At 36.9% G+C, this 11,984-nt stretch overlaps 1 protein-coding gene across 4 annotated transcripts; it reads left to right on the plus strand.

The window, feature by feature from the left end:
• Positions 1-683: 683 nt before the first annotated feature.
• Positions 684-11,015, plus strand: La (La autoantigen-like). 4 transcript variants are annotated; one of them, XM_071662055.1, is made up of 7 exons: positions 684-989; positions 3,061-3,233; positions 4,613-4,738; positions 5,882-6,067; positions 7,102-7,350; positions 8,342-8,563; positions 9,777-11,015. In XM_071662055.1, the coding sequence occupies exons 2-7, from the start codon at positions 3,093-3,095 to the stop codon at positions 9,942-9,944; spliced, it is 1,092 nt and encodes a 363-aa protein (XP_071518156.1). In that variant the 5' UTR covers positions 684-989; positions 3,061-3,092; the 3' UTR covers positions 9,945-11,015. The 4 variants fall into 4 exon arrangements, with proteins under 4 accessions (XP_071518156.1, XP_071518155.1, XP_071518157.1 ...); XM_071662054.1 differs by having other exon boundaries at positions 908-944; XM_071662056.1 differs by lacking the exon at positions 684-989 and adding an exon at positions 1,089-1,148.
• The last annotated feature ends 969 nt before the right edge of the window (positions 11,016-11,984 follow it).

An 11,984-nucleotide genomic window follows, 5' to 3' on the forward strand; every position in this document is an offset into this window, starting at 1 on the left:
TGCCTTTTATCCATTATGTAGATACCTGTACGTAAAGCTCTTATCATTTCGCTGATAGAGGCATATGAATTGTACACACAACATTTAATCTACTTCGATGGAAACTCTGCTCTTATATCCTTTGGCCTTTGCCATGTAATGAAGCTTTTGCGACACTATCTATAATGACAAGTGTTACATAGATTAAAAATCCTGGAATATGATAATGTTACAGTGGAACTCCCGAATGAGAATCATAGAATATTGCCACATCAGGTCCCATGTCGCTCAGATAATTAACTAATGTTTATTCCTGTATTTAAGGTCATTTGTAATACACAGTCAATAATGAAGTAAATGATCATAAATACTTGGGTAAGAAATGGAGTCCTTTACTCTATATAATGATTGTATCACATTGGGAAACCAATTCTTGTGTGACATTACTCATAAACATTGAACGTCGCATTTCGAATGCATCACAAGATAAATCTAAATTGAAAATTGCTTAGAAGAAAAATAATTACCGGTAACTATAAGATATTAAAGATGTATATAATCGATATTTTTCACAAGAAGCAGATGTATGATACCCTACTTCTTAAATATCATTTTTTAAAAGGGAAATATAATCTCAGCTTTTTCAATTTGAAATTAAATCACTGTTGGAGGTGCACCCAATATTCATACTGACTAGGGTGGTTAGTGACTGGTTTCATGTGAGGAGTCGCTTATCCGCCGTCGTAATTCCACTCATTGTGCCTGCAAAACGACATTATATTATAATCCGGTTAAGACAGGATATCTGGAAACACGTCATCTAAATATGTACTAATGACAGAGATAATTATAAAAGATATAACCACATATACGACCGTAGTGGAGCTTAGTCCATGTGAAAAACATAAGAAACCTTGAGGCCGTTTTCTCTACACTCACGCTGATGAGGGACCCAACCCACGCAGGTGCTGATACTGCAGCTTGAACCACGTGAAACCTGTGTTACTGATGTAAGGGAAGGTGTTCATGGCAAGGGTTATTGCAAAATGTTGTGCAACATTGTGTGGGGAGATATGCGAGTGTGGTGGACGGTGTTAAGTGGTTGTGAACTTATATATGTCCAGAGACGAGGTGGTGCTGGCTTGTGGTAGTGGACGCTACTATACTGGGTAGACAGTCAAGAAACATAAGTTATATTTTATTGTTGTTATAGAAATAGTTTGGCAAAGCATCATGGTGAGGGATATATGTACTTTGGAGTAACACTTTCTCCATCATTGTTACAGGAATTGTTTCATAGTTTTAGTGGCCATAGGTTAAGAATCCCGCTACTTTTTTGGCTTTATAGGAATTTTGCCGACTAGTCGGCACCGGTGCTCCAAAATGATATTTTTACATTTTATTTCGTTTATTAACATCTGTTACGGGAATTGTCAACATTTCCTATGGAAACATTATTATTAATTGCTAAGAAATGCACAACTGTTACATTACATTATGGTCGGCGAAATATCCCTGTAGTACTGTAGGATAGTGAAGAATAGTAATGACGTTGGTACAAGTTCAGTTGAGCTCCGCATCGATATTAGCGTTGGGAAATGGCTCCTTATGGTTTGGGTACTGTAATATAGAAGGTTTGGGTACTGTAATATAACAGTTGTTACAACCAAACCTGCAGAGGGAGATTTAAAGCCTTATTTATAATTGATTGGTAATCAGTAAGGTCATTTCAGTAACCATTTGGTTATTAGGAAATATTTGGGATAAAGCAATATAAGTATTACTTCAATGGAATATTAAGACAACTTATATATAAACCTCACTTGTTAGCTTGGGAGATAATAGACACATTATTTTACTCTGCGAGGGATCGTCCTGTCATCCATATATTTACATATCACGTTTTCCGATGAAGACTTCTTTCTTCCAACTAGATGATTCAAATTAAGAGAAACCTGATTGCTTAATATTTTTCTGGATAAACCATTGTCACCTTATTTGATAATTTTTTAAAATAACATGAACCAAGTCATGCTCCGTAGGTTTTGTTTTAATCAGAGCGAGTTATGTAAAGCACTGGTAACATATGGTAAATTGCCATTTCCTAAAGTTAGATTTACTGCAGCGCTTAAATTTTACCATGAAATTTATGTTTATGTTATAATTTTATTTTTTATATGATTTGCTAATATATCAGAAAATGGTCACAGTTCTTTGTGGATATTGATGAAAATGTTACCAGTGGAATCTGTGCCCAGTATCAGTTGATACGGAGAATGGTTTTCAGCCTGTAGCTCCTCCTACTGCACTAAGGTGAAGTCGCAGCAAAGTGTGAAAGGCTGTGAAGTAGAGGGAAATTTTGGGATAAAACCTTCTTATATAATCTGTACAAAGTATATGTAATTTGTCTGAACCCATTGTCATCAAAATCCATCAAAGAAAACATGAACAAGAAAGATTCCCATTGGTCCCAAAGATCAAGGAAAATGTTAGCTTGATCAGCTTGAAAGTAAATGAAATATGTTTACAGATCAACAGAACCTTTGAAGACCTCACGTAAAACTTATCAGCTGATCTTTACCTTAATATATATTTGCACAGTTTGCATTATTTTTTTTACTGTAAGCTGATTATGGAAAAAATGTAGTAAGAATGTAGGGGTTTTTCTGAGGTTGTAATATTATCATATTCAAAGGAAGTATATGCTTAAGAAAGAAATTATAAGGTATGTATAGAACTTTGTCAAACATATTTGACATGCTCCACTGGTAAACAGTTGTCCTTGGTTGTTTGGGCTTTAGGCCTATCAACTGCCAGGGTCATGAAGGCCATCGGAGTGAGCGACATCCACCAACCAAAGAATCTTAAACACCTTCTTCGGATGTTAAAGATAATTCTAAGACCACACACATTCTCACTATGCATGTAGCCCATAAGGTGTCCATATTAATGGCAGGCTAGTTATAAGAAAAGTTTTTCAATGTGTAGGATGATGGTTTCAGTTTATGCTAGTTTTCATATACCCAGCTTATCCAAGGATTAAAATTTAGATGATTTCTAACACAAAAAATTTGTTTGCAGAATTTACCACAAGCAGGGCATACACCATAGCCATGACTGAGGGAGAGGCAACCACCAACGGCAAAACGTCTGAGGCAGATGAGACTCAGGGTATTGATGCCAAGATTATACGGCAGGTTGAGTACTACTTTGGTGACTACAATCTGCCGAGAGACAAGTTTATGCAGGAAGAGGTGAATGTTATTCTTTTTCTGTTTTAACCTGTTCCCTTTCCCCTTTCTCTTGCTATTGCGTAATTATTTTTGTCACCGTTTTCTTTCTCAGTTTTACATTTTCAACCTTTTCCTCAAATAGTGTATTTAGTTTAGAATAGTGTTTGGGACTCATGCTAGCTTCATTGGTGGTATGGTACTGTAGTGCACTGCACTTCATTATATAGAAAAACGTATGCTGTGTCAAAGTTGAAGTCACAATTGTCCCAAAGTTCTCCATCACCCTGGGATAACATTCTTGAAGATTAGGCACGCTTAGCATAAAATTTGCTCCAGGCACATGAGTGATGTGATTGGCAAACCTCTGTGCTTGCCACCACCCTTCTTGCTCCCACGGAGATTTCTCTCTTGAGTCTCTTGTTTCTTCATATCTCACCTGGTTTTTCCTTTACCCTTTTCTCCACCAGCTAATAGGTCTGATGGTAAGTGGACCTCCTTACCTCTGGTATCTAAGACTTGTAATATATTTGGGTGAGGCAGTGGATGTCTGACCAGAGATGTCAAGGAACATGCATCAGCCATAGTATGAGTGCTGAGGAGTGCAGCATTTTTTCCATGTTTGCTCTACAACAGAAGAAACGTCTGTAGGCTATAAATGTCACTATAAATAAGATGGTATTATAAACAGACGGGGGAAAATTTTAAACGTTGTATGAATATAACTCATCCTTTAAGAAAACATCATGTGATGTTGGTTGCCGTTTGTGATTTACCTGTGCAGGTGATGATTGTGCTGGTTGGAAGGTGAACATATTGGAGAAGGTAGTGATTGATGGAATGATGAAGTTGAATCACTAGTTAAAAAGAAAAGGGGCTTATAGGTGATATATGGTGGGAATGCATTTGAGTAATTGGAAGGAGTGAAAGAAGCTGCAGTAGGTGAAGAAAAAGATGTAAAAGCTGAAAAAGAGGATGAATGGTAGATGGGATGAAAGAGTGTCCGTGAATTGCTCCTGACAGCAAGAGAATGGATGTGAGCAAATGTGGCCTCAGTTTGTTCCTGACACTGCCCTGCTAACATGGGAAACAAGCAGTCAGGTACGAAAATAAAAGAGTAAACGGAAAATGAAGTATACAGTTTCTTTGGTTGATTATTTTCATTTGCATGACCTAAGATGCAAACATTCAGGAGTTTCTGTTTAAGTGAAACAGTATATTTTGAATTAATTTTGATACAGTTGCATGTGAATGAAAGTTAATGCAAATGTTTTGCTTTGAACAGCAGTGTGTTCATCCAGATTTTGGTAGAGCTTTTGTCCGAGATTCTCACTGAATCTAGATTATAGTGTTTTGTCTTTTAGTATGTGATCAACTAAGCTCGGTCTAATTGTTGTTTACAGATAAAGAATGATGATGGCTGGATAACTCTAGACACTATGACCAAGTTCAAACGCTTAGCAGCAATAACTACAGATAAAGAAGTAATTGCTGCCGCTCTAAAAAATTCTGCTAATGGTTTTATTGAGGTAAGGATGTACTTTTCTGTATGAGTGGAACTTGCATGATTATCAGATGATGTAGATGTGGTGTGATATCACTGAAGGTTAATGTGGGAGAACACTGTACTTGTGTATAATGATACATTTTGATGATGCTGACTTTAAGTTGATGCAGAACGAGTATAATAATACATTTTGATGATGCTGAAATTATGTTTTACCCAGTAGATCTAATTTATAGGAGCAAGGGAGCTGGAAATCCTTCTATCCTGTATTACTTACCAAAAGAAGGAACAGGGAAGGAGTAAACTAACATTCACCTGGAACCACTCATTCTCTTGTCATCCTACTTGTTTTCATGCTGTACGTTTTTGATAAAAACCATATATTCATAAAACCTTCCACAAGGCATCTCTGTCAACCTTATCATATGCTTCAGATCCGTAACTTACGTACAGATCCTTCATTTTCTCTTTTAAGTATTTCACACACGTTTGTCAAAGCAAACACCTGATCCATGAATCCTTTGCCAGTCTTGAAACTACGCTGTTCTTCCCAGTCTGATACTCTATACATGTCATCACCTTCTCAGTCACAGCTCTCCTATACATTTTTAGTAGAATATAATATTAGTCTTTCTGTTACCTTAATCGGATGCCTTTTTTGAAGCTGTTAATGATAATCCATTTTTTTCTTGAGAATTTTTCACTCTTCTTAAATGCAGTAATCTGGCCAACACATTCTTTTCCTTTCATAAAATCAAGAGGCTCATTAATCGTCACAGTTGATAATGCTCATAACATATGCCTTGCCAACTTTGCAAATCAGGCTTATTCTTTTCTGTTCATTTAACCTCATTCCCCTTTACATGAAGTGGATGAAGTTCGTGATTGTGTTGCCTCATCCACATGTATTCTCAGCTTGCATCCAGTTTGCTAAACTGAACAAGTGCTTACACATCATTATAGGAACTTTGGCTACTTCAATTTGCACAGAAAACAGATTTGTGTAGCATATATAACTAACACTTTTGTTAACACCTCTGTCCTTAATACTTGAAATGTTCCTCATGTGTACACTCAACATTCATTGAATGTTATTTGCTGGTATGTGTTGTGAAATGGAAGTGAAATTAGGATTTCTTTTTTACAAATGATATTTTTTTTCCAGGTTCATGAAAACAGTGAAAAAATCAGGCGCTCACCATCTCACCCCCTCCCTATCTTCAATGATGAAGTAAAATTAGAGACAGTAAAGCGAACTATTTACTGCAAGGGTTTCCCAAAGGATGGGTCACTTACATTAGATCATCTTCTTGAATACTTTCAGCAGTATGGACCATATGAAACTGTGAGGGTATGTTTACATAATGTGCATCATTATTTTGTGATTACTTTTCCAGATTGCTTTGTTCATGGATATTTATATCATCTGGTGATCGTGAATATTGTTTGCTATGTTTTCCCTTGTATCTCCCCTTAATCTGAACATATTTGACAATTATACTTGTGTGGTTTTTCACGAATATGTGAATATGGCACAGCATTTTTATTTGCTCAAGCATCTGTACACTACTCATCCTCCTTCACTCCTTTCCTTCAATTACTTTATTTCATCCTTCCCCTTTTTTTTTCCTACACTTGTGGCATGCAGCTCCTTTAAATTTTCCTTATTTGCCTCTCCATTGAATGCTTCTTTTCAGCATACCATGGTCAGCTGTCCCAGGCACATTGTACTTACTGCCATGCCTTTCTTTTAAGCTATTATTCCTTACTCAGTTGGCCCACCTGACACTATTGATTATCTTGATGCAGTTCATTTCTGACATGTATAGTAGCTTGGAACGTTAGGTTGAAGTAGTTGGTTGGAGACTCTGGAAACACTGCACTTGAGTTGCTCTCTGCCAGTAGCCTGGTACAGATTAGGCACCAAAGGCTAAGAATTGGTACTGGAGTTCGCCAGTTATGGATATTCATGCCATGGCCACCCCTTTGGAGTTGCTCTAGAGAATAGGCATCAGAGATGTAAATAGATAGATAGATGGATCAAGAAACCTTGGCAGTGCCAACTTGTTTACTGTGTTCTCTTGGCTGCCTACTTCTTTACTGTGGTCCCTTTTTTCAGGAACTTGGGAATGCTCTGAAAATCTATCCCCCAACAGTGTTGTGCTTGTTTATTTCTTAACTCTCAGCTGCTTACTTAAATGCTATGTAGTCATCTGATTCAGGAAATTGAGAGTATTTTCTTAATCATTTACCAGAAGATTTAGATAAAAATTGGTCTCTAGATTGTAATGAAATAGACTGGTAATTTACTCAATTGTAATTATGCTGAAACTGTTTTATTAGTGATGCTGTGTTCGGTAGTATAATTTTTTGTTTTATCTTCAGATGCGTCACTTCTTTAACAAGGGAGAAGACAAACAAGGCTTCAAAGGCTCAGTTTTAGTGGTATTTCCAACAGTAGAGAAGGCAACAGAATTTAAAGATTTAACTGAGGTTAAGTATAAAGGTACATACTTGATTCGTAAATGGTACGAAGATTATATGGAAGAAAAAAAGAAAGAGATAGATGAACGCAGAGCTAGGAAAGAGGCAAGGAAGAAGAAAGATGAGCAAGATGATGATAAACCAGCAGAGGTTGGTAGTATTACAAATCATAATTCATGCCCACTATAAGAAAACTTTTTTCATTGAACTTCCACAATGGTTTTTAACTTCAGAGAAATGGAAAATTGGCAGTAGCTTATGTATTTGTCTTTTTGATATGCAGAAATATTTTTTATGTATTTGGCTCCTCAAAAAGGATCAATAGGCACATTGTTGTTGTGACTGAACTCATGCTGGGCTATTAAAACTAATACCTATGGAAGGATGGAGGAAGAGAAGTGTTTAGATATCTGGGAGTGTACATGGCAGCAAATGGAACCATGGAAGCAGAAATGAGTCATAGGGTGGGGGAGAGGGCAAAGGTTTTGGGACCAGTGAAGAATGTGTGGAAAAAGAAAGCATTATCTGGGAGGGCAAAGGTTCTGGGACCAGTGAAGAACATTATCAGGGAGGGCAAAAATGGGTATGGTTGAAGGATAGATAGTCCCAACTATATTATTTGGATGCGAGGGATGGGCTATAGATATGGCTGTGTGGAGGACGGTGGTTGTGTTGGAAATGAAATGTTTAAATGACAATTTGTGATGTGAGTTGATTTGATCAAACAAGTAATGAAAGGGTAAGAGAGATCTGTGGTATGGAAGAGAGTGTAGTTGAAGGAGCAGAAGAGGGTGTGCTGAAATAGTTTGAAAATATAGAGAGAATGAATTAGGAAATATTGACAAAGAAGATATATTTGTCAGAAGTAGAGGGAACAAGGAGACTGGGGAGACCAGATTGGAAATGGAAGGAAGGAGTGAAAAAGATTTTGAGGGATTAGTGCCTGAACATGCAAGGATGGGAGACATGCATGGAATAGAGTAAATAGAAAGGATATGGTATACCAGGGTTGATCAGGGCATGTGAAGCATCTGGGGTATACCATGGAAAGGTCTGTGGGGCTTGGTTGTGGATAGGGAACTCAAGTTTTGGTGCATTGATTTGTTGCATTTTTTTTTTTTTATTTTTTGCTCTTTGGCAGGATACACCAGATGTTACACTTCCTAGGGGCACATTCATCCATTTTTCTGGATTGAAAGAAGGATCGGAAGTGACAAGAGAAGATATTAAAGAGGCGTTGGGTGAGCTTGCTGACCAGTGTGCATGGGTTGGCTTCAGCCGAGGGATGACAGAGGGCTATCTGCGCTTCAGAGAAGAATATTTCAATCAAGAAGTCATGGAGAAAATGGATGGAAAGTTAAAGGTATAATAGAGCATTTTATTTTTTCCATGGGGATAGGTGTTACTAGACTGTTCCTGCATGAGGTTACTCCATGAGTGAAAAATCACCTTTGGCAAGGTTCCATCATTAGGGTTACAGTTTTGTTTAAACCTTCTCTGCAGAGGAGTTCCCATTTTTTTTGGCGGCTAAAAAGAGAGATCCTGGGTAGACCAGAACATGTTCTTAGTGCTTGGTACTGGGATACTTATAGATAAATAGATAGATGAATCCATCGAGATACGAGATTAAGAACGCTATCCTTTAACCCTCTGTATTTTATAGAAGGTAACTAAGTGGATGAAGGTGGGTAGCTGGAAATGCTCCCTTTATGTATTTTCTTTTTTAAAAGGTAGGATTAGGAGCAAAATGAGGGTTTTTCCTTTAAGACTTAAATTCCTGATGTTGTCGGGCTAGGTACTGAAATGAGGAAAAAAAGGGCTAATGCATTTGTGATTTGTATGGGAAAATGATTATCAATTTGAACCCTAAGTACCTTGGTTAATATTCAGACTTAAAGAATCATACTCAGGTATGTTTGATCATCATTACCCAGGTTTCATAGATCATGTCTGTCTACTTTGATCATTTTAATGCAGATGTGGATTTCTTGGATAATTTTGTTTAACAGTTTTCAGAGGATGCTTTTCAATATTGTGCTCAAAATGTTCAAATAGCTAATTGGGAAGTGTACTTAGGAAAACTTTCTGTGATGCAGATATGACTTTCTCTTTTGATCTAAAGTATGTGAGTGAATGCAGCCTTTCTCTGTCTGTTCTTACTGCTGCCTCGCTAATACAGGAAATTGTTATCCCATGTTGAAAAAAGATTATTTTACAGTACTTTATGCCGTTGTCACCTTTGCAGTTCATTCATTCGCTGGTGGTACCTTAATTTTGAGAATATAAGAAAATTATTCCAAAATAGGCAGACAATCTTCATTTCATTGTCCATTTTTTTGCGTGCCATGAACTCTTAGTATACCAACATTTAATTCTTGTAAAGGATGCAAACTAAATAGAGCATGCTTTAAACTAAGAATTTGGTGTTTTTAGGTCTTGTTAAAACATTTTTCTTTTTTCAGAGGACATTAAGAAAGAAAAATAAAAATCAGGATTTACTTTGTTTCCTTCCCAAAAAAAAAGTATTTGCTTCACACTTTTAAGTTAATTGTAACAAATTATTATTTTTTTCCTAGGTTAAGGATATGGAAGCTAAATTCCGCTTGGTTGAGGGAGAAGAGGAGGAAGAACAGTTAAAGCTAATTAAGGAAGCTCGATCCAAACTTCGCTCAAATTCTGGAAAGAAAAGAAAATCAGGAAACCAAGGAAGAGGTGGTGGACCCCAAAACAAGAAGAGAAAGTAGTAGTTAAATGATTTCCTGTTAGAGGAAATAACTGGTGTGATTTGACTGATGTCATTATTTGACTGATGTGATTATCAAAATTTCCAAATTTTTAAATTTGTAACTGATAACAGGTTCTGTACAACAAAAACTGAACATAAATTTCCTGTGAAATATGGATTTTAGCACTAACATACATAAGCATTGTTCAAGTTTCCTATGAGGAAGAAAGTTTTCCAAATGCAGTTTTCTTCCATGTTTCCAGTTTATGAGACCAGAAAAAGACAGTATGTGTTGCTGATGGATTACTAGTAAACTGTATGGTGTTTTGAGAAATACAGTTGAAGGATATCATGTTCCATGGAAGTTTAATATTGTTTCACTAATACATAGTGCATTACATTGTATGTTAATTTCATAGTGAACATTTTTGAAAACGACATGAGTTTAAACTCCCTAGATGTAGGTAAGAACTCAACATTGCTCATTGTGTCTGCAGTTTTATTCTTTTTTGTAGCTTTTTATTTTATGAGAACCGTGAGTGATGAGCGGCGAGGATCTGCTAATATACATGTTTTTTTATTGATTGGCTGTTTTATCAGAAACCATTTACAAAAGGGGCATTAAAACCAGCATAAGATACATAAATCATGGAATGTATGATAATTACAGTGCTGTAATAGTAAGAAGATTTTGTAAAGTTTTGTCATTGAAACATATTCCTTCATAAGTAGGATGGAATGTTGGCTGTGGTGGTGCTGAGCAAGCAACAGCCAGTGGTGGTAGTAGATAATAGTAAACTGGTAACGAGAAGTCGATCATTCGCTGCTATTGTAATTTATTAAATATTTGTTTTTGTTGCATGGGGCCATTTTTTTTATTATTTATAAAAGACAATTAAATAACTTAAAAATCTACATAATTTTCAGGTTTTGAAGTCTGAAGTATTGATGAAATGTTGTAGTATATATATATAATATATATATAGCCAATCTCATTTTATGATTAATTTTTTCTGTGTAAAATCTATTTGTTTCAGTGATGTTATATTGTGATATTTTTAATGGTCAGAATATTAAAAGAAAAACCTTTCATGACTTTTGATTTCAGATCCAATAGGTAATTTAGACAGAAATGATGTTGGTGCATCTAAATATGTTGCACTAATTTCATGATATAAGCTTTTTTTTTCTTTTTTTTTCTTTTTTTTTGCCGCTGTCTCCCGCGTTTGTGAGGTAGCACAAGGAAACAGACGAAAGAAATGGCCCAACCCACCCCCATACACATGTATATACATACGTCCACACACGCAAATATACATACCTACACAGCTTTCCATGGTTTACCCCAGACGCCCCACATGCCCTGATTCAATCCACCGACAGCACGTCAACCCCGGTATACCACATCGATCCAATTCACTCTATTCCTTGCACGCCTTTCACCCTCCTGCATGTTCAGGCCCCGATCACTCAAAATCTTTTTCACTCCATCTTTCCACCTCCAATTTGGTCTCCCACTTCTCCTCGTTCCTTCCACCTCCAACACATATATCCTCTTGGTCAATCTTTCCCCACTCATTCTCTCCATGTGACCAAACCATTTCAAAACACCCTCTTCTGCTCTCTCAACCACACTCTTTATTTCCACACATCTCTCTCACCCTTACATTACTTACTCGATCAAACCACCTCACACCACATATTGTCCTCAAACATCTCATTTCCAGCACATCCACCCTCTGGCGCACAACTCTATCCATAGCCGACGCCTCGCAACCATACAACATTGTTGAAACCACTATTCCTTCAAACATACCCATTTTTGCTTTCCGAGATAATGTTCTCGACTTCCAAACATTCTTCAAGGCTCTCAGAATTTTCGCCCCCTCCCCCACCCTATGATTCACTTACGCTTCCATGGTTCCATCCGCTGCCAGATCCACTCCCAGATATCTAAAACACTTCACTTCCTCCAGCTTTTCTCCATTCAAACTTACCTCCCAATTGACTGGAGCCTCAACCCAACTGTACCTAATAACCTTGCTCTTATTCACATTTA

The sequence above is a fragment of the Panulirus ornatus genome, chromosome 5 (assembly GCF_036320965.1).
Source record: "Panulirus ornatus isolate Po-2019 chromosome 5, ASM3632096v1, whole genome shotgun sequence".
In the NCBI taxonomy this organism is placed as follows: Eukaryota; Metazoa; Arthropoda; class Malacostraca; order Decapoda; family Palinuridae; genus Panulirus; species Panulirus ornatus.

Bases quoted from the DNA above. Each gene is read 5' to 3' on its own strand.
- La (XM_071662054.1), top strand. From the start codon at position 923: ATGAGGGACCCAACCCACGCAG. The intron at 945-3,060 runs GTGCTGATACTG...ATTTGTTTGCAG, and splicing joins GAGGGACCCAACCCACGCAG to AATTTACCACAAGCAGGGCA. The intron at 7,351-8,341 runs GTTGGTAGTATT...GCTCTTTGGCAG, and splicing joins ATGATGATAAACCAGCAGAG to GATACACCAGATGTTACACT.